The 21,030-nt window shown below is 52.8% G+C and overlaps 1 protein-coding gene across 6 annotated transcripts; it reads right to left on the bottom strand.

Annotated features, from left to right (window-relative positions):
* Nucleotides 1–165: 165 nt before the first annotated feature.
* Nucleotides 166–20,212, bottom strand: MOV10 (Mov10 RISC complex RNA helicase). Of its 6 annotated transcripts, none has more exons than XM_036494575.2 (21): nucleotides 20,142–20,212; nucleotides 19,821–20,022; nucleotides 10,836–11,039; nucleotides 10,394–10,629; nucleotides 9,940–10,198; nucleotides 8,601–8,735; nucleotides 7,498–7,666; nucleotides 6,018–6,172; nucleotides 5,624–5,800; nucleotides 5,388–5,535; nucleotides 4,888–5,046; nucleotides 4,506–4,609; nucleotides 4,303–4,400; nucleotides 3,982–4,198; nucleotides 2,605–2,722; nucleotides 2,213–2,404; nucleotides 1,995–2,069; nucleotides 1,157–1,282; nucleotides 979–1,067; nucleotides 614–735; nucleotides 166–525 (listed from the first exon to the last, which is right to left on the bottom strand). In XM_036494575.2, exons 2-21 carry the CDS (start codon nucleotides 19,955–19,957, stop codon nucleotides 434–436), a joined length of 3,012 nt encoding a protein of 1,003 aa, XP_036350468.2. In that variant the 5' UTR covers nucleotides 19,958–20,022; nucleotides 20,142–20,212; the 3' UTR covers nucleotides 166–433. The 6 variants fall into 6 exon arrangements, with proteins under 6 accessions (XP_036350468.2, XP_058516041.1, XP_036350467.2 ...); XM_058660058.1 differs by lacking the exon at nucleotides 20,142–20,212 and adding an exon at nucleotides 12,644–12,784 and having other exon boundaries at nucleotides 10,836–11,568; nucleotides 19,821–19,960; XM_036494574.2 differs by lacking the exon at nucleotides 20,142–20,212 and having other exon boundaries at nucleotides 19,821–20,133.
* Nucleotides 20,213–21,030: the final 818 nt, after the last annotated feature.

Below are 21,030 nucleotides of genomic sequence, written 5' to 3'. Positions count from 1 at the left end.
GGAGGTGTGGGGGCAGGGAGGGGTGTGGCACTAAGCAGGGTGTAACAGTCTCACTGGGTCTTAGAAGGTCAGCCTAGGTGCTTGGGAATCTAGGCCCTCCCCTCCAACCCCACACACACACCCAGACCCCCACCACCAGGCAGAGCTGAGGAAGACACTGGAGGCTTTTGCATAGAACAAAATCTTGTTATCAGAGTTTTTCTCCCTCCCCTGCTTTCCCCCCCTCCCCAACGGTTAGCAGCTTGATGTGTCATTCTCCCAGCAGGGGAGGGGGTGAGAGGGCTTGGCTTGTAAACTGCCACCCCCACTCCCCTGGCCTGCCTGTCCCTCGGAGGGGCAGCTTGGCTGGGTTCTGGTTCAGGCAGGGTTCTCAATTTGGGGCCGGGCAGGAGGTTAAGGCTTGGCTGGTGTGAGAAGGCAGGCTGCTGTGTTCTCAGAGCTCATTCCTCCACTCTGGCTCGACTTGCAGGGACAGGCCCCCTTCGCTCTCCCGCTCCTGGGGGAGACAGTCGTGAACATGAGGCCCTAGAATGAGAGGCGGTGTGCTTTGCCTTCCTTACCTCCTCCGCCTGCAACCGTCCCCTAACCTGGCCCACCCCGGGCCAAGCCATACCTGAGGTAGAGGGGCTGAGCTTGCTCAGACCTTGGAGTAAGTTCTGTCCTTGCTGCAGGTCCAGTTTGGCAGGAAAGGGGCACCCAGTGTACCCCCCGTTTTCTTTACAGAACTCCAGGAATCTGTGGGGTACAGGGATGTTTGCACCCAGGAGCCTCTGAAGGCTCAGCCTCGCTCCTGCCACACGGGCCTATGATCGCTTAGCCTGCAGTGGCAGTTAACTCATAAGTAGGACTGGGGGTGTCGTGAAGACAAACATGTCTGAGGACTAACTGAGCCCTAAGCAGGTGCTTAGTGATGTTCACCTGCCCCGGGCTGGGGGCTGTGGCTGCCCAGAAGGGGTAAGTGGGGAGGAGAATGCTCACGCTTTCCAGTCGGGGTCATGGCCCAGGAGCAGGGGGTTGCCCACTATGATGAGCAAGGCCTTGGCCCGGGTCACAGCTACGTTGAATCTCTGGAAGGAAAAACAGGGAGGGTGGGGGGTCATGGGAGGGAAGAGCCCCCCTGGAGGAAAGAAAGCCTACCGCCCAGCAGCCCCTTAACCTTGGGGTTCTTGAGAAAACCCAGATTAAAGTCCAGATCCAGCTGCACGAAGCTCTGGCTGCTGCGCACGGTGGAGATGAGGATGACACTGCGTTCCTGACCTTGGAATTCTTCCACGGAGCCCACCTGGAGGAGAGAGGCAGGGCCTGAGACCGGGAGTGGCCAAGGGGGAGCTTGAGTTGTGAGCCAAGTGTAGATGAATGAAGACAGAGGCCTATGGAAGCAGGAATTTCAGGTGGACCCCAGGGAAGGGGTAGGAGTGGGCTGGAACAGCAAACGGCACTGCAAAGACCAGGGAACTGGGAGTAGCCAGCATCCCTGGAGGTATTCAGGAAGAACACTCAGCCCTGGGCCTCCTGCTCAGAATTCCCCAGGGAGAGGCCTCCAGCCAGTTGCAACAGTCATATTTCACTGTGACATTGCTCAAGGAGCTATAAAAGAATACCAAGGCCCTGACTCTGCCCTCAGATAGCTGTGCGTGTTGGTTGGGTGGGGCCTTGGCCTTGGCAGTGTGCAAAGCTCCCCAGGTGATTGTTACTTGCAGCTGGCAATGCAGACCTGTCACTTGAGAGGAAGAGTCAGACTACTGAGGGTGTGGGAGAGGGCGGGCTGCAGTGTGGACTTCCTCTTCAGGACAGGGGCCTCACCCCTTCCTTGGGTGCCGCTGATCCCATGAGTTGGGATCTCCAAGAGCAAGAGGTATAGTGAACCCCAGTTCCATCTCAAGGCAGTGGGTGAGTGGGGGCCGGATGACAGCAGCAGGGGCAAAGAGTGCAAGGTGCAGAGTACACAGGTGCCAGCTCGGAGGGGGTGGATGTGGAACAGCGCAAGTTGTTACCTTTAAGTCCTTGATGTCATCCAGTCCCCGAAGCTCCCTGTCCAGTTTAGTGATGCAGTACCGGATCTTCTCCACCTGTAAGGAAGGGACAGGTGCAGCTGCTTCTCTCCTGCCATGATCCCTGTGCCTAGGAGCCAGTCAGGAGGCAGCAGAGGCTGGAGTGTCTGGTATTAGTGCCTGCTGGCTTGGCTGTGCAGAAGACACCACTGGAGCCTCACCTGCTTCCGGTACGGGGAGATGACGCCCACACTGCGGGGGCTCAGGCGGGCTTTACCCTTCTTGGAAGAGGGGGCCAGCAGCAGCTTCAGATAGGAAGTCACTGTGGCGGCCTCTTCAGGGTTGAAGAAGGATGGGCTGTTGCCCTCACGCTCATCCTTGCCCATGACGCCATGAAAGATGATAGGAAAGCCCTGGATGTGGTCAGGGGGACACCTCAGCCAGGCTGCCTTCTCCTCTTCTGTGCACCCCTAATCTCTGCCAGGCAAGAAGGGGGTCTCGGGGCCAAGGTGACACAAAGAGAAGCCCTGAGCATGTACTCAGACCCTCCTTTTGCCTTGCTGAGGGTACTACAGGAGTGGGAGCCCAAGCCCCCTGCCCTGGGCACCCGCACCTGCCGAGGGAGACCCTCCCAGCGGCAAAAGCGCTCTCGGTCCACCACGTCTGCGCAGGCCTGCAGCTCCCCATCATAATACAGCCGGTTAGGGATGTCCAGGATGGTGGGGTGGGACCTGAGAGGCAGGAGGGGAAAAGAAGGGTATGATCAGATCAAGGGCGAGACTGCTTCTGTCCCACCCTCAGGGATCCTACTCTAAGTGCTCCCTCCCCACACTACCGGACACATCCAGATATGATGCCTGCTGCCAGCCACTGCACACCACAGAAAGTGAGCCACATGTGGTGCCAGACAGCATCTCATCCAGGAGTGTCAAGGACAAAATAAAAAAAAAATCCTCAGTCTAAGAGGCAACAATATCTAACATTTACTGAATTTTTAGTGACAGCCTAGAATTGACCTAGGCATTACAAATATATATTTAATTTGCTTTACTTGAAAGAGGAAGGGCCAGCAGGTTAACCTGTCACTTAATGCTCACATCCCACATGGGCACCAGTGCCAGTCTCAGCTGCTCCACTTTCAATCCAGCTCGCCACTAGTGTGCCTGGGAAAGCAGCAGAGGTTGCCTCAAACCACATGCTGTTCCAGGCTCCTGGGTTCAACTTGGCAGGTATTTGAGGAGTGAACAAGCAGATCAAAGAACTCACTCTCTGTTAGCTCTGCCTTTCAACTACATAAAACCCTGAACAAACAAAAACACACACACACACAAAAGGAAACAGAAAGGAGAGAGGAAGAGATACCTTCCATCCACTGGTTCACTCTCCAAATACCCATTAGGCCAGGACAGAGTTAGGAGCCAGAAACTCCATTTGGGTCTCCTGTTCACATGTCTGATAGGAACCCAAGCACTTGAGTTATCATCTGGGTGTGTATTAGCAGGAAGCTGGCATGCAGAGTGGAGCTGGGCATTGAACCCAGGCACTCTTGATAAGGAATCCAGACATCCTAAGCGGTGACTCAACCACTGTACCCAAGACCCACCTCTCCGCATTTTGGATGTCGGGATCCATCCACTAGAATAAGAGTATAGCTCTCTAAGCTGCATTAGAGTAGGCTGATGAAAAACTGGACTCTCACTCTCCTGGTATTTCTTATTTCTGCCCAGATTACCTGGTAACTTCATTTGGGACCTGCAACAAACACTGGTCAACCCCTAATATACAGAGAAGCCAACTGGCCAGGGGTGAGATCACTTGCTAAGTCAGAGACCACTGGGAGCAGTGGTGGGGCAAGCCCTCGCATCTCTCAAGGTAAAGTCCTGCTACATCACACCTTGGATTGAAAGGGCTGTGGGTTCCAGCCTCTGGCAGGGAGGGAAACTGCAAGAAGGGTGGGAAGAGAGAAGGTGAGAATGCAAGGGGGCCATACCTGTAGTTGCGCAGCAGTTTGGTTATGAACTGGGGGTCATAGCCCTCAGGGCCCTTCTTGTACAGGGTGTTGTAGGTGAGTAGGCGTTCTAGCAGGGAGTACCCCAGCCCATGCTTCTGGGCCAGTGGGGACCGCAGCACGGGCCCCAGCTGACGGGGGTCTCCTGCCAGCACCAGCTGCCCTCCTGGATTGCCTGTTTCCTTGACTTCCATCAGCCCTGGCAGGCAAGAGTGGTGTGGGAGGAAAGGGAAAGCAGTGAGGGCCTCTCCAACCCCAGGCTGGGATGGGGGCCCTCCTTGCAAGCCCACCCTGAACCCTTACCTGCTATGGCCACCAGACTTTCAGGCTCCATGCAGTGGCCAGCTTCATCGATGAAGATGTGTGTGAAGTGACCGATGGGAAACTGGGCCGAGACCAGCCTGGGAGGTGTCAGGTGGGTCACATGGAGCATGTGACAGCCAGACCTCAATGCTCAGTCAGGCTGGCCTCTCATCCCCAGCCCTACATTTACACACACTCCCCACCTGCTGGCCGTGATGAGCGTAGTAATTAAAACCCGGTATTCCTGTAGCTTCTTCTTGGCAGGAAACACATACTCTCCCTTCTTGGCATCCCAGTTACAGCAGGGCTGTGGGTTGTGGGCCAAGAAGAATCAGCAGGGCTCTACCTAACCTCTTCACCCTGCTGGCTCTGGGCCCCTAGTTTTAACACTCTCTCACTTTATGGATGAGGAGACATGAGAGGCTCACAGAGGAGTCCTGATCCACCTAAGCTCATATAACAAACTTGGAATCCAAGGTTTTCCATTCTAATGTCTGCCCTGAGAGCTGCCTGCCCCACCGCCCGATTCAGTACCCCCTCCCCGCGGCCATCCCTCAGTCCTTCAATCCCCACTTCCTTAGACACCTTGATGTCCTCGGGCACCATGCAGATGTCTCTGCTTGGGGCCAGGAGGCGGTAGACGGAGCTGGGCAGGTGGGCCCGGAGCCGCTGACACAGGAGGTCAGCTCCTGAGTTGGACGGAGCACAGGCCAGGATGTGGGCTTCCGGCAGGTGCTTCACCACCTAAGGTGCAGAAAAGTGGTGTGGGAGGCGGCATCAAAAGACCTCAGTGGTGACTCAGACTTGGGCCATGATGACACAAAAGGCCTGTTCTGATCTCCTTGCCCTTGCTGATCCCGACAGCACCTTAAATGCTGGACAGCTATTGCTGTCCATATAAAAGCCCATTATAACCAAAACGTGAGTGGTGACTGTGCCCAACACAGACAACAGTGCTCAATAGCCAAGCTGACCCAACTTTTGATCTGCCATACCGATGGTTGTTCAGAAAACAGGTGCATTTGGAGAGACAAGGAAAGCAGTATCTGAGGAAGGCTGCTATCACTATGCAAGTCCAGCCTCACCTGCTTTATGGCCTCCACTAAGGTCACAGTCTTGCCAGTGCCTGGCGGTCCAAAGATGATGTAGGGGGCTGGCCGGGCAATACCCCTCACAATGTGCTTCATGGCCTGTAGCTGCTCGGGGTTGGACTCCAGACTCCGGTCATACAGCCTGGCAGAGGTACGGGAACAAGACTGAATTGGAAGTCTTCAGGTTTCATTCCCTCCCGCCTCCCGGCTCCTGTGACCCCCAGTCTCACTTGAGCTTCACATCTGGGGGCAACAGTGGGACGCCCCGGGAGGCCACAGGGAAGAGCATGGGCCACAGCAGCCAGCGCCCTGTCAGCTCCAGGGCCCTGTGCTGGACCCGTAGGGGCTGGCGGTTGAAAGTGAAGTTCACCTTGAAGGTCAGCCCATCCACAAAGCGGCTCAGCAGGCTTTGGGCAAGGGGAGAGAAGGGGAAGAGCTGCATTGTATATGAGTGCTGGGGTAGAGGGGAGGGAAAACAGTCTAAGATGGGACTCTGTGTGTCTCAAGGAAAGCCAGCTGCCCAGCACCATGGACCCCAGCCATCCCTGCACCCTGGAAGAAAACCTTCCCACCCTGTGTCTTCTCACAAGGACACCTGGAGGCTGCTCTGTCCCTATCGCCCACCTCACAGGAAAGCTCAGCTTGACCCGGTCCATCTCCACCTTGTGTACAAAGCCCTTGTAGGTGATGGGGTCCTGCTGCTGGGTCTCGGAGGACAAGAGAGCGAACAGGTGGTCACCCCGTAGCACTGAAGGACGGCTCTCGGCCACGCCGGGAACCTACAGGTGTGAACACAGCAAGCTTCTGATCCGGGGCTCTCCAGCTGCCTGGTGGATGCTGGCAAGGGCTCCAGCCTTCTGAGCCAACGCAAGGAGCTAGCCATGCCATCCCAGCACCCTATTTTCTTTGTCCACAGGATAGGGCAAAAGCCAGGGGAAGGGGAAAGAGACAAATCTTCCCTAATGCAGAATTGCAATGCCTGATTCCAGGACCTGGCGGCTGGTTTCCCAGACCGCCCAACTGCCCACCTCACTCTTGACCAATATTTTTTCCTCCTCAACCTTGAAAATCTTGTTCAAAACTCCCGGCCTGTAGCAAGCCTTTCCTGATACTGCTTGCCCTCTCCCTTTCCACCAGTATCTGTGGGCAGAAACCCTTTCTCATGGGAGACTTGGGGCTGATGTGACACGCTCAAAATCTGAGAGCCAGGAAGGGCTCTAAGATCTAGGAAAGGCTCTAAGAAGTATCCAGTTCTGGGGCTGGTGCCATGGCGTAAATGTGCACTACCATATGGGCACCAGTTCCAGTCCTGGTTGATTGACTTTTGATCTGCATTCCAGCTAATCTGCCTGGGAAAGCAGTAGAGGACAGTCCAAGAGCTTGGGGACCCCCTTCCACCCATGTGGGAGACCTCAGAGAGGCTCCTGGCTTCTTGGGGAGTGGGCCAGTGAGTGGAAAAACCTCTGCCTCTCAAGTAAATAAATAAATCCTAAAAGAAAAAGGAAAAAAAGAAAGAAAAAGGAAAAAACAAGTATCTAGTCCAACTCTTTCAGAAAAGTGAACTTAAGGCTCAGTAAAAGTAAGGGTGTGTGGGGCTGGTGTGGTGGTGTGGCAAGCTGGGCCTGTGCCAGGAGCACCAGCATTCCAATAAGCGCACCAGTTCATGCCCTGGCTGCTCCCCTTCCCATCCAACTTCCTGCTTATGGCCTGGGAAAGCAGCAGAAGATGGTCAAAGTGCATGGGGGCCTGCCACTCACACTGGAGACCTAGAGGAAGCTCCTGGGCTTGGAGCAGCCCTGGTGCAGTCATTAGGGCCATTTAAGGAAGGAACCCATGGATGGAGGTATCTCTCCATGTCTGCCCATCCAATTAAAAACAACAACAAAAACTCATAAACAAAACAAAACCAAAAAACCACAACCCGGAGGCGTCCCTGTAGGTCACACAGCTGGAGGCAGCAGAGTTGGGTTAATATCTGTGTCTTCCCCACCACCCTGCTTTGCCCCTTGGTGCATGGGCCCTGCTCCTGCTCTGGCCTTGCTCTCAGCAACACTGGGCCGGCCACCTGGAGTCCACCCTCCCCACACTGGCACCGATCCCCAACCTCCAGCGTGAGCAGCCTGGGATTCTTATCCACAGGATCCCAGGTCATGGGCACCGAGTCCAGGTCGTAGTGGCGGATGTCATGCTCCATCTGCAGCTCCTCCAGGTGCAGCAGCAGCCGCAGCTTCACCTCATAGTTCCTCCACTTCAAGGCTGACTCCAGCTGTGCCCTAGTGGTGGGGGCAGGAATAGGATGGGTTAGGGCAGCCCCTTGCCCAGAAGCAACCACTCTCCCCTCTGTAGCTGTGGAAGGATGGAAGCACTAGGGAGTAGGGGAGACCAGAAAGGCAGGGAGACGCAAGGGGGCTGGCAGCCTGGAGGCTGGAAGTCACGACTCCTGTTGTCCTGGATGCCCCCGCCTGGCTCAGCATCTGCATTGTGGCTTGCGGGCCAGAATATTCTTCACCCGAGATCCTCTCCGGTGTGACTCACACCCTCATCTCCTCCAAGAGGCCAGGACCAGCTACAATCTGCAACACAGCACTAGCCCATTCCCTCATCCTGCTTTAGTTCTGGTTTAGTATCACTTTAAGGCTTCATAGCACTCAAGACATGACACAGTAGGAGAAAAACTTTTTTTAATATAAGAGATTGTTGGGAGAATGTCCTAGCAAATAGTGTGAGGCTGCTGGCTGAAACATAGCCATGCCATGAGCACCGCTTTGAGTTCCAACTGCTCTGCTTTTAATCCAATTCCCTGCTAACGTGCCTGGGAAAGCAACGGAGCATGGCCCATGTGCTTGCACTCATAGAGACCTGGATGGAATCCAGGCTCCTGGCTTCAGCCTAGTCCAACCTTGGCTGTTGTGGCCATTAGGGGAGGAAAGCAGCAGAAGGAAGATCTTCTGACTCTCTCGATCTCTTAGTAATTCTACTTTTCAAACCAACAAATAAAGCTTTTTTTAGAAAAAAAAAAAAAAGCTTAAGAAATTGTGAGATAAACACCGTCTGCCACAGACTGGGCAAGGCCTCTTCAGACTGGTTCACCTGGAACAATGCCTGGCAAATGGTGTGTGCTTAGTGAGGCATTCCCGCGAGGACAGAGGCTTCAGGGCACAGGGGTAGAGGGCGGTGGGCTGTGCAGAGCACAGGGGCCAGACTTACTTGATTTCAGCGACCTCCTTTGGGGCAGTGAAGACGCTGGTTCCCTGAAGAAGGATGGGGAGCAGCTGCCTGAGGCGAGGTGGTGGGTAGTATGTCCCCAGGGCCAAACTCATCTCCAGCTCGTAGCCCTTAGCCCTGCAGGAGTTGGGGGAGAAAAGCCAACACGGTTGGCAGTTGGTGCAGTGGGTTAAAGCCCAGAGTGTTGGAGCCACCACTTTAGATGCCCTCACATCCCATACTGGGTGTGCTTGGGTTTGAATCCCAGCTCTGGACTCCATTCCAGCTTCCTGCTAATGCATACCCTGGAACCAGTAGGTGATGGCTCAAGTACTTGGATCCCTGCCATCTACAAGGGCCACCCTGATGAAGTCCTAGGCTCCTGGTTTTATCTGTAGCTTACTTCAGGTCATTGTAGGCATTTGGGGGAATGCACCAGTGCATTGGAGATCTCTTTCTTTCAAATCCCTTTTGAAAAAAGCTGCCAGAAATGACTGTGAATGTGTCTCTAGGGGCAGGGTGATACCCCTTATACTGGAATACTCCCCCTCTTTGCCCCCCACCAAGGGTCAAAGGCACAGCTCAGTGACACCGGGTGTGCTTACTGTTGGGCTGCACCACTCTCATTAGGGGGAAACTCATACAAGTAACACATGCTCATTAAAGACAACTGGACGGCAGGTAGAAAGAAATAAATGAGAGGCTTACTCTCCAGGGATAACCAATACTAATTTTTTGGTGTAAAACCTTCCAGACTTGTGTCTTTGTAAATCTATACATGTCTATATCTATATATCTATATCATCAACAAAAAGAGCATTAAGCTGCTGCTCTCAGTGCCAGCATCCTGTAGCGGAGTGCTGGTTTGGAGTCTGGGCTGCTCTGCTTCTGATCCAATTTCCTGCTCATGTTCCTGAGAAGGCAGCTGAAGACGGCCCAGGTACTTGGGTCCCTGCCACTCATAAGACCAGGATGGGATTCCTGGCTCCTAGCTTCAGCCTGGTCCAGCCTTGGCTATTGTGGGTATCTGGGGAGTGAACCAGTGGATAGCAGATCTTTCTGTCTCTCCTTCTCTATGTAAATCTGCCTTTCCAGTAAAAATAAATAAATCTTAAAAAAAAATGAGGAGAGTGATGTGTACGGTGAGCTCCCTAACAACTGGTAACCCAGGGAAAATTTTTCATTGTCCTCAGCTCTGCTGCTCGCCTGCAAAGTGTCCCCTACCACAGAAAAGCGCCCTCGGGCCCAGACGTATAGACAAGCTGCGGCAGGGAGAGTGGGCGGTGGTCAGGGCACCTGCAGCCTGGCATGGCCTGGAGTGGGGTGGGGATGAGTCAGTTACCGGTCAGGTCTCTCTCCTTCCTCTATCCGGTTGGTCAGCACAGGATTCCCAGTAATCCGAGTCCGCTGGAAGGGAGCCGAGGGCTTGAGTTGTGCAGCCAGGGGGCTGTGGGCCACAGCAGCCAAGAAGCGGGCTATGTAGAAAGTGCCAGCTCCTTCCGAACCCGACTCGCCGGGCCCCAGCAGCTCCCAGAGCACCGTGGCTGGGAAGTAGCCCACAAAGTTGGTCTTACAGTGGATGTGGAGTTCATAGCATTCACCTGGATGAGAATGGTGGTGTGAAGAGGACTGGAGGTACCTGCCCCCAGACAGCCCTGGCCCGAGGCAGGAGGAGCCCAATGGACAGGAACAATGACTGTGATGCCAGCAGGGACAGGAGAGCGTGCTTCCCAGAGCACTGGCCCTGCCTCTCCCTGCTCACCAGGAGCTCTTCCCTTAGCAAACCTACTACTCACCAGGGCCCAGGGGGCAGGGCAGCTCCTGGTCTCCCATGTAGAAGACAAACTGGGGTGTCCGGCAGAGCGGGAAAAGGTGAGTGAGGGTGACAGGTTTGCTGCCTCCATTCCGAAGCCTAAGAGTCAGCACCTCCTTGCGGTTCAAATCCAGGCGGATGAGGAGCTGCCCATCTCGGGCTTCATGGGGTCCCTGGACTTCCACGTCTACCCCATGCTTCCCGTGAAGATACTCAGCCCTGGGGAGAATGGGAGTTGAATTGTGGGGGGTGTGCTGCTGAGGCAGGAGGGTCTGGAGCAGGGATGCCCTGGAAGCAGCAGAGGACCTGAGCCAAGCTGAGGCTACCTCATTGCTTCTTGCACCAGCCAGCCCCTTCCCCATGTCCTGCCCAGCCCCTACCCCTGCCCCAATACACACAAACTCACACCCCACTTCCCCACACACCTGTCATAGAAGATCTTGGCTAGCAGTGACTTGTGGTATTTGCTGATATCTGACCCCGGCTTCATTCTCCTCTTTTCTGGGACCCGCACATCGACCCAGCGGTCGAGTTTGAAGAACCTGACCCGAGTCTTGGTGACGTAGGCCAGATTTGCAATCTTCATTCCATACAGCATGGAGGAGAAGCCAGGGGCGGGGGTCCCAAAGCTGCCAGAAGCAGAGGAGACTAGGAAGTGAGGGAAGTCAGGGCCAGGGGATGCTGGGTGGCAGTGGAGCAGGGAGGGAAGGGAGGGTCGCTGCGCTGGACACGCTGGGCCCAAAGACAAAGTTAGGGGGCGAGGGAGAAATCAGAGGGCGATGGGCCTTTGAAAGGCAAAATTAGAACGGGTGGGAAGAGCAGGGTGTAGACTGCACACATCTGAGAAAGCCCACCCCCTCAGGCCACTGATGGGGAAGACTGAGGAAAGAGAAAGCAAGAAAAGTTTTTTTTTTTTTTTTTTTTTTTGCTCAAATTATTTGGCACAGAAAAAAAATGCAAACAACTCAGAGGAAAGAACTGAGGTGCAGGGGAAGCGGAAGGAGAGTAGAGGTGGCTGGAGTTGCAGAAGGGAGGGCGGGAGAGCAGAGCTGTCCAGAGTGTGGGCAAGGTGGCTATTCAGACAGCATCCACCCGAGGTCAAAGAGTGCAGGAAGGGAAGGACTCCTTTTCCAGAGACCAAATAGCCTGGCCTTGTGCCTAGAGAAGGTGAAGACAGGGAAAATGTGTCAGAAGGACAATGACCTCAAGGTCCAGTGCCTGGAATTCAGTTTAGTCAATCAATCAATGCTTACAGAGGCCTGTTATGTGCCAGCCACAATGCTAGATGCTGGGCGTTCACAGATACTGAGGTGCAGGCTCTGCCTGGAGGAGCACACGTAGGTTCCAACAGGGTGCGGGACAGCAGCAGGGGCACTGTCTAAAGTACGACTGCATGTTGCCCAGGCATACGGGAGGTGCCCAGGCATACGGGAGGTGCCCAAGCCAGAGGACAGACGTGAGACTGCTGCTGGGGCTGCCCACTTGGCCACTCTGACTGCGTCAGCTCAGGGACTACACTTGTCCGAGTCTTTAATTTCCCCTCCAGGAGATAGGGACAGCAAGACTTGCTTTGCAGGGTGGCTGTGAGGCTGATCCCAGGACACTGGCCCTGCAGTGACTTTTGGCCCAGGGCTTGGCACATAGGAGACCTCGGTAAGGTTGAGTGATGGTTAGTTTCACATACAGTGGGGTTTTACTAGTGTCAAAGTGCAGGAGAGGGAGCAGCAGGAGGCAGCAGAGGAGGGAAGGGACCAGGTCATGCGGTTCTGCATGCCAGGCCAAGAAGCCTGTTCCTGAACCTGGATGTCAGCCGCTGTCTTTCCCTTGCTGGTAACCCAGAAGCCCAAGGACACTGTAGAGGGGGGCCCACTGACAGCCCTGCCCCCTTGAGGCTCTGTAGGGAATGGAAGCCAATCTTGACCTAGCATACCTCTTTATCTTTCAAGGTTAAAGCAGCAGGATCCCTCAGGAGGAACCAGATCCTGCAGTTCTGAACTTTTATCTCTGGTGTACCCTGCCTGCAACTCTGCCCCTCTCCCTCACCCCAGGCAATGAGTAATGGCACTATTCAGAAAACTGTGAATTGACTATGATCTGTTTTTGAAAAGATAATAAATCATCCAAAAGCAGAAGAGAAAATGCTGAGTAAAGATTAGCTACTGTGGTTAGTATTTATATTAGTAGCAATAGCTGTACTAAAAATAGTAGCGGGAAGAGGAGGAGAACAACTTACTTGGAGCCCACGTCAGAGGCTACCCTGTGGTTACAGAACCTCTGTGGTTGATGGGTTTTAAGCAGGGGAGTGGCAAGATCATGTGTGCATTTCAGATCACTCTGGCATCAGGATTGGAGGATGGATTTGCTGGAGGCAAGACTGTAGGCAGGGAGACCAGTTAGAAGAAGGCCATTGATCATAATTGTCCAGTTAACTAAAGGCCTGAACCAGGCAGTGGTAGGGATAGAAGAGGAGGGGACTGGGGCTGGCAACCATGAGCAGGATTTGGTGATTGACAGGAAGAGGGAATGGAGGATGGAAGAGGAAGGAGTCTAGGACTGTCCTGGAGTGGGTGCGGGGAGAGCCGTGCCTTTTGGATGTGGACACGCTGTGGCTGGAGAATCTTGTGGCGATGAGGCAGAAGCTGAGAACTCAGGTCAGAGCCAAGGCCAATACCATGGAGTGCTCAGGCAGCAGATACAACCAAGAAAGTGAGTTGGGATCCCCTAAGAGAGCATGAGTAGTAACCTGAGAAGAGTCGAGGCTAGAAAAGCCCAGGGAGGAAAGGAAAGTGAAGCAAAGAAACCCTGCAGAGAAGGAGAAAAATCAAGATTCAAAATCAGGCACCCACATCCAACGCTGTGGAGGGCTGCAATAACGGAAGTGAAGAGGAGGAGGTCACTGGGAACTTGCACCAGGTCACCTGTCAGTGGCAAAGGGCACAAACTCAGTGCCTACAGCAGCCAGATTCTGATGGGTCTCCAGAGGTCAACGGGAAGTGCTTATTATGAAAACACTGCATGGATTTACAAATTCTTTTGCACCAAAATAACCTTTAAATTCCATTTCCGATTAATTTCCTGACATCCCCCTGTTATTTTTTTTTCTTTCTAGATTCATTTAACTGAAAGACAGGGATATAAAGAGAGGTGGAGGAGACACATCTTCCCTCTGTTGGTCATGATGGCTGGAGCTGAGCCAGTCTGAAGACAGGAGTCGGGAGCTTCTCTGATGCAGAGACCCAAGCACTTGGGCCATCCTCTGCTGCTTCCCCAGGCACCTTGGGCAGGGAGCTGGATTGGAAGTGGAGCAGCGAGGAACACAAACTGGTGCGTATGGGATGCTAGAGCTGCAGGTGGTATCTCACAGCAACCCCTCCTCTCCCCACCATACCTTGATTTCACAGCCATCTCTAATACTGTTAAGAATGACCTATATGTTTCATTGCAATGCTTTTGCAGAAACACTGTGTAGGGGCCTTGGACAGGCTCCCTCTTCAGTGCAGGGAAGTAAGGGAAGGGCTTTGTGGGGACTGAGAAACAAAACAAAACAAACAAAAAAACCCCAAAATGAAAAACAACCAAAAAACCCCAAAACCAGGGAGGGCATACCCTGCTTTCAGTAACTACTTGAGGCCAGGTTTGGCCTAATGGTTAAGAGTATGGGATGCCCCATACTGATTCCAGCTTCCTGTTAATGCACACCCCAGGAGGCAGCAGGCTAGGGCTCAAGCACTTGGGTTCCCTGTCATCTCCCTGGAAGATGTGGACTGAGCTCTAGGCTCCTGGTTTGGGCCTGGCTCAAGCCCTAGCTACTGCTGCACATTTGGGGAGTGGACCCAGTGGATGGGAGATCTCTGTCTGACTCACTGCCTTTTAAAGAAAGTAAATTAACAAGGCTGTAAGTGCTGGCTCCTTTCAAAGCACATGTTACCAACAGGGACTATAGGTCCCAGATGGCCAGGTCATTTGCCTTTTAAGAGAAGACAAAAGCTAAAACATAAGGTAGTCAAAAAGTTACCTCCTAAGAATGTCTCAAATTATTTTCCATGTCTGTTCCTGCTATTGCTCAAACTTACCAAACCTAGCCCTGGTCTAAAATTCTTTTACAGCAAAAAAACCCAAAAAAACCAAAAAAACCACAAAGTTTTAAAATCAGACTTCCTATATTCTTGTGGAGAAAAAGCATACTTTGTAATATACATCTTGTCACCTCGATTTCCAGGGAACATTTTCTAATTTAGACTGGATACCCTATAAGCATATTCAACAGATCAACCAGAAAAGTGCTTGTGGACAACAGGCAAAGGGTTAATTTTAACACAAATTTTCTTAGAAAAGACTAACAACTCAAGGGAAAAATTGAACATTCAATTTAAGGAAAAAATCCAGAAGCCCAAGAAGATGAAAATCAGCTCTAACTATAGACAAATGCAAATTAAAGTAGAAATGAGATATCACTTTATTCCCATTAGACTGTCAAAATGAAAAATAATCCTAACATGCATCGCTGCTGTGGCTATGCTGAAAAGCAAACTCTCACACACTGCTGGCAACAATCTGGTGGCACCCACTGACATGTGAAATTCAGGGATTCTTGAAGACACAAGGATCCCATTCCTGGGAACATATTCCCTGGAAAACAATATACCCACGTGTAATGACAGACATGCAAGGATGTGCACTGTGGTCATTCGCAGGGGTCAAGAATCTGAAACCAAACACCCACCCATCAACAAAGAGATGGCTAAATCAGCTGGTGGAACTCACACTACGGAGTACTATGCAATCATGGGAAAGGAATGCACCAAATCCATTCAATTGCGGCTCGTATGTGCATGGCAGGACCTCAACTAACCAAGCCCTCAGCCGCTGCTTCCCAGAAGCTTCAGAAAGGAGCCGGACACAGAAGCAGATCAGCTGGGCCTCTAACATGCATGCCAACAGAGGATGCGAGTGTCCCAAGCGATGGCTTAATCTGCCGTGCCACAACACCGACCTCTGAGGCTTAATTATTATCAGTTTTTTTAAAAAAATATTTATTTCTTTTTATTGGGAAAGTCAGATATACAGAGAAGAGCGAGGAGAAGAGACAGAAGATCTTCCACCCACTGATTCATTCCTCAAGGGGCCACAACAGCTGGAACAAAGCTGAGCTGATCCAAGGCCACGAGCCAGGAGCTTCTTCTGGGTCTCCCATACAGGTGCAGTCTGTGTTTGCCTTATCTTTGGCTGCTATTGTTTACTGGGTGAATAACAACTTCATCTTTTTAGACCCAATTCAGAAAAGGCCAAAAGCTAGAATGTTACTTTAGGACATGATGAAAGTGGTGCATATGGGAGGATCCGAGTTGTGGTATAGCTGGTGAAGCTACCTCCTACAATGACCATATCCTAAATCGGTACCACTTCATGACCTAGCTGCTCCACTTCCAATCCAGCTCCCTAACGGCCTGCGCTAAGCAGTGGAAGATGATCCACATGCTTGGACTCTTGTCACCCACATGAGACACAGCTGAAGATCCTGACTGCTGGTTTTGGTCTTGTCCAGCCCTGGCCATTGCAGCCATCTGAAGAGTGAATTCGCGATGGAAAATTTCCGTCTTTCCCCTCCTCTCTGTAACTCTTTAAAATAAGTAAACGACTCCTAAGACAACAACAGTAACATGATAGCATCAGTTTTGGAAGCAACCTTCAAAGGACTTCTAAGGACTAGGACTGTGGTCCAGCCAGTTAGGCCACCACCTATGACACTGGCATCCCATAGGGGTGTCCGTTCAGGGCCCGGCTGTCACATTTCTGATCCAACTCTCTGCTAATGTGCCTTCAAAATAAATAAATGAATTTTGTGTTTCACAAACTGGGTTGCTGAGCTCATTAATGGATCAAGAGCAAGATTTGTATAAAATTGAAATCAAATAGAAGAAAAAAATCAGAGAGAAGGGGGTAAGATTATTGTTTCAAAGGTACAAAGTGTTTTGTGAAATCTGCATATCAGGGACGAAATCAAATGTATTTTTTTAAAATGTGAATGAAAGTCCTGCCACTAAGCCACCACTCTCCTTATCAGAAGGCAGTACGATGTCTCAAAAGCCTGATTACAGCAGTTTCTGACTTTTGAACAAATTTTCTATTCACTTATTTTCATTTCATTCGAAAAGCAGAGAGAAAGAGTCAGAGAAAGGTCTTCTATTTGCTGGTTCACTTCTGTAAATGTCCATTAGCAGCCAGGGCTGGGAGCTCAGAACTCACCCTGAGTCTTCCATGTGGGTAGCAGGAACTTTTGTAACCTGTTACCTCACGTGAGCCTTTGCTGAAATGGGCAGTTTGGACTCCAACCAGGCCCTTGGGCGTGGAAGGCAAGCACCTCATGCAGCTCTCAGCCTCTGCCAATGGCTGCCTCAGTCTCAGACTCAAAACGACAAATGAAATGCTTTTTTTATTTTGAAAAGCAGAAGAGAGGAAGACAGAGGCAAAAAGATCTTCCATTTATTAGCTCACTCACTCCTCAAAGTGTGCAGCAGTCAAGGCCGGCAGGTTCGAAGCCAGAAAGTCCATCAACTCAACCTTGGGTAGGGATTCAAGGGTACAAGCCGTCTTCCGCGGCTTTCCTATTATACTACTGCGGCTGCCATGGGAGGCGCCTTAATCTGCTCAGCCACAACATCAACCCAATTCGTACTCTGTACAATTGGGGAAGTAGAACGTTTAGATAACTGTTCAGAGTCAAACGAAACCTCTAAAGGGCAGAGCACCCCCACGAGCACTCGCAGAGCTGTGCTTTCACTGGTTTGCATATACATGTGCCACTCCGCCAGAGTCCACTCTGCAGAGGCAGGCATCCAGGCAGGGACGCACAGCAGGCCTTGTTGAATATGTGCGTGAGCTGGGTTAAGGCACAGGGTGCAGGGCAGAGTGCTTGACAGCATCATAAAATAATCTAGTTGGAAGGCACTTCTTTCCTGTGTTGGAATCTCCTCATTTGCCCAGCTATTTTCAGCTCATTCTCTAGTACGTCAACTCGTTGAATCAGATTCTGCACATACTCCTCAGGCCTCGACTGCATACAGGGCAGATGCACACTGGAGTCAAGGCTGAGGATGTGGTGGGGATGGATGCGAGGACAGACACAGCGCTGGTGTGTCTGTAACCAGGCTCTTCCCAAGGTATGAAGGGTGAGCTATGACAGCCCAGAGCAAGAAGCAATACATTCCTACCAGGAGGATGAGGGTTGATTTCACAGCACTGCAGGTTTCCTTTAAGCTACCTAGGGAGCCCAGCCTGTTGGCTCATTTGGCTGATTTTCTCCTTTGCTAGTGCCAGGATTCCATGTGGGCACCAGTTCATGTCTCGAGCTACTCCACTTCCCATCCAGCTTCCTGCTTGTGGCCTGGGGAGATAGCAAGACCCAAAGCCTTGCACCTGTGCACCTGTGCGGGAGACCAGGGAGAGGTTCCTGGCTTTGGATCAGCTCAGCAAGTTCACTGCAGCTATTTGGGAATGAACCAGCAGATGGATGATCTTTTTGTCTCTCCTCTCTGTAAATCTGCCTTTCCCATAAAAATAATCTTTAAAAAGGTTGCCTAGGAAACTGCTCCTAATCCAGTCTCCCCTACCCTGTGGGGATGGCATGACAACAGAACCTATTTCTGCCCCTTGGGGTGGCCCTCGTGATGGTCCTTAATACCAGGAAAATTACCTGGTTCTCTCCAGCTCAGATTCTTTGTGTCTCAAGGTAGGAACTTACGCTGAGACTTTTCCTCCTCTCCCACGTACTGAAAACATTCTCTCTCCTTCAAAGCCAAGGTCAACATTGCTTTCTCCATCATATCCCTAACAATTACAGGCAACTGCTTTTTTATTTGTGTAAAAAAAAGAAAGGGCACATAGAGTAAAAGCTACTTTTGAGAATCCCTAAATTCACAGGTAACAATGCACTTGATTTTCAGGACAAATTCCCAAATGGCCGGTTGCCTCCAGTAGTGAACTATGCCATGTGCCCTTGGTTTAGAAGTGATGAAGCTTGACTAAACTTCAGTTGGGCACCTCTGAGCTCTTTAAGAGCTCACTTTGGCTCTTTCAACCCTCAGGCCTGCTAGGCTCAATTTTGCCAAGAGGCTGTCTCCTCTCCCTCCCCTTGCTGGTTAGAAAGCCTCTAGGGCCACAGTCCCATTCCAACACTACACAGTGAAGTCCTCCTTCGTATTGGAGCGGCAGCAGAGCTCGGCTGAGCTTTGTGAACATTGATCAGTGGGTCTGTGTACATGGAGTATTGACAGGTTGTACTCCAAGGTCGGGCTCTTTCTTCCTTTCCCACCAGCATTTTTCTCCTCCCTTATCAGGCTTCTTTTATCTCCCCAAGTACTAGAGGGAGCTGCAGACCGGCTGCCCGGGCTGTGTGCAGTTTTCCTGAAGGCACAAACAAGGGTTCTCACCATCTTTGGCCTTTCTTTCATATGTTGCTCAAGCAACAGTTAATGTCTCTGTCAAAATGTGACATCCACTTCTGAAAATAAGATTCCACCTCCTCCTGCCACCTCCACCAACTCTGAAACTTCATTAGCCAGCTCAGTGGCCTTCTGGTCTGCAGACACCCCAATTCTGCAGGAGTCCCTTGATTCAGCTCCAACTCCCTACCGCCCCATATTTGTTTGTCTTTGCATTTATCCTCTGGCCCCAGGACCTGTTGATGGAGGCGTTTTTTGAAGCACCACACTGGTTTGCCGCAAGTCGCTTTGATTTGGTAAAGAGAACAGGAGACCTAACATAACAGCCTTCGGCTCCAAGGTGAGCGGGGCCTCCAGGAAGCAGCCCCCGGCCCTGGGTCTCCATGGAGAAGCCACAGGTGCTAATGGAGGTTTGCTACATACGCAGTTTGTGCTCTTGGCTTCTTACGAGCGCTCTCAGAGATTCTCGCGCCTACGCTGGGCCTCTTCGGCTCTCTGAGATAGCGGCTCCGCAACAAGGGGGCCGGGGTCCCCAACAAGCCTGTGCCAGAGCTGGCAGCACCCCGGCAGGCAGCTCCTTCCCCGCTCTCCTGCCCCCCACCCCGTCCTCCTCTGGAGGTTCCCCTCCCCCAACGCAAGCGTGCGCCCCCCCCTCGCTCCAGGCCCCCCCCTCCGCGAGCGGTGCGTGCGTGTGGGCACAGATCCGGCTTCCAGGCTGTGGGTCACGGCAGCTCGGGAGGCTCTCGGCAGAGACCCGGCGCGGACGGATCAGGGGGAGACTCTGGGAGGCGCGGGCGGGGCGTGGGCAAGGCACGGGAGGGGAGGTCCGCGCCACCCCTGGACCAGCCTGCGCTGCAGCGGGAGCTGCGTCTCTCCGAGCCCTGGAGCGGGAAGGGTGGTCCCGAAGCCGGGGTCGCGGCGGCGCTGTGGGCCCACGCTCCTGGGCACTGGAGGTGGGCCAGCTCGTACCTGATCTTGAAGTCGCGGTTGTAAACGGTTCGCAGCCGCTCGCGATCCGTCTCCAGGTCCAGTCCCCGAACGACTAGGAAACTCTCGAAGGATTGGCCCGTCTCCCGGAGCTGCCGGCAGCTGAACTTACTGGGCATCGCGGAGGCTGTTGCGGCCCAGGCAGGAAGGTCCGTGGAAATGAAACTGAAAGTCGCCGCTGCGGCTGGAAGTTGGCGGCCAGGGGGTGAGGGTGCAGCGTGGGGGGAAGCGCCCCTCACTCTGAACCCAGATTTGCAGGTTCCCCTCTCCGTAACCGGCTTCCCTCCAGCGCTCTTACCCTACCTGAGCCTTCCTCCGCGCACTAAGTCCAGTCCCCTCCCCCTCCTCGCATTAACTCTTTCCTAAGGCGTCTGACCCCTCCCTCAGGGCCCTCCCCTTACCCCAGCTCCCTCCCCTGGCCTCCAGCCAGACTCAAAACGTGGCTACCGCCTGGGGCCCCCTGAACCGCTCAGGGAGGACCTCTGCGCGCCAGAACTGGGGCGACTCCCACGCCCACCTTCTGGAGGAGCCTAGGGACTTACTGAAAAGCAGGAGAGCAAAGGGCGGGACTAGGACCTGGGTTAAGCTGTAGCTGGACTGGGGCGGCTTCGTCCAACACCTCCCCCCAGACTGCGGGGACAGAAACCTTGCACGAAGGCGCGCGGCAAACCCCCTCCCCCACGTTCTTTTCTCGGGCTTCCCGGAGGAAGGCTGGAGTCAAACTTAAGTTTGGGCTGGGGGTGTGAAGAACGGAGCGTCCCTGAGATAGAGGTGTGTGCATGTGGGAGGGAGGGACAAGGGGCCCCGCCAGAACACAGAGTTGTTACTTTTCTCCGTCACACTCGCTTCAAGAGTGTGGGAAGGTTAACTTCACCCTCTAGCCACACATTTGGGTACTTAATTGCATTCCAATTATGCAGCGCTCTTTTATGATTAATCTGTTGCCCAGTCATCAAAACACCAGCTTCTCGAAAGCCAGGGGCTGTGGGGCTGGGAAGTGAATGGTTAACAGCCACAGCATCAGTACCAGGAAGAGAGCAGACCAAGGCACGCTCTCTGAGAGCAACCAAAGGGGGTGGGGCCACCACAAAAACAAACACAACCTAGCCTTTTGCATCTGTTTGTTCTGCCAGACGAAGAAATAGAAAACACACTACAGTTGGACAAAGACAGGTTGTATTTTCCCCCACCC

The sequence above is a fragment of the Ochotona princeps genome, chromosome 2 (genome assembly GCF_030435755.1).
Source record: "Ochotona princeps isolate mOchPri1 chromosome 2, mOchPri1.hap1, whole genome shotgun sequence".
Classification (NCBI taxonomy): Eukaryota; Metazoa; Chordata; class Mammalia; order Lagomorpha; family Ochotonidae; genus Ochotona; species Ochotona princeps.
The sequence above is the reverse complement of the archived record's forward strand: the minus strand, read 5'-3'. Positions and strand labels throughout refer to the sequence as shown.

Bases quoted from the DNA above. Each gene is read 5' to 3' on its own strand.
- MOV10 (XM_036494575.2), bottom strand. From the start codon at position 19,957: ATGCCCAGTAAGTTCAGCTGCCGGCAGCTCCGGGAGACGGGCCAATCC. The intron at 10,630-10,835 runs GTGTGTGGGGAA...CATTCTCCCCAG, and splicing joins GCCAAGATCTTCTATGACAG to GGCTGAGTATCTTCACGGGA. The intron at 1,283-1,994 runs GTAACAACTTGC...TCTCTCCTCCAG, and splicing joins ATGACATCAAGGACTTAAAG to GTGGGCTCCGTGGAAGAATT.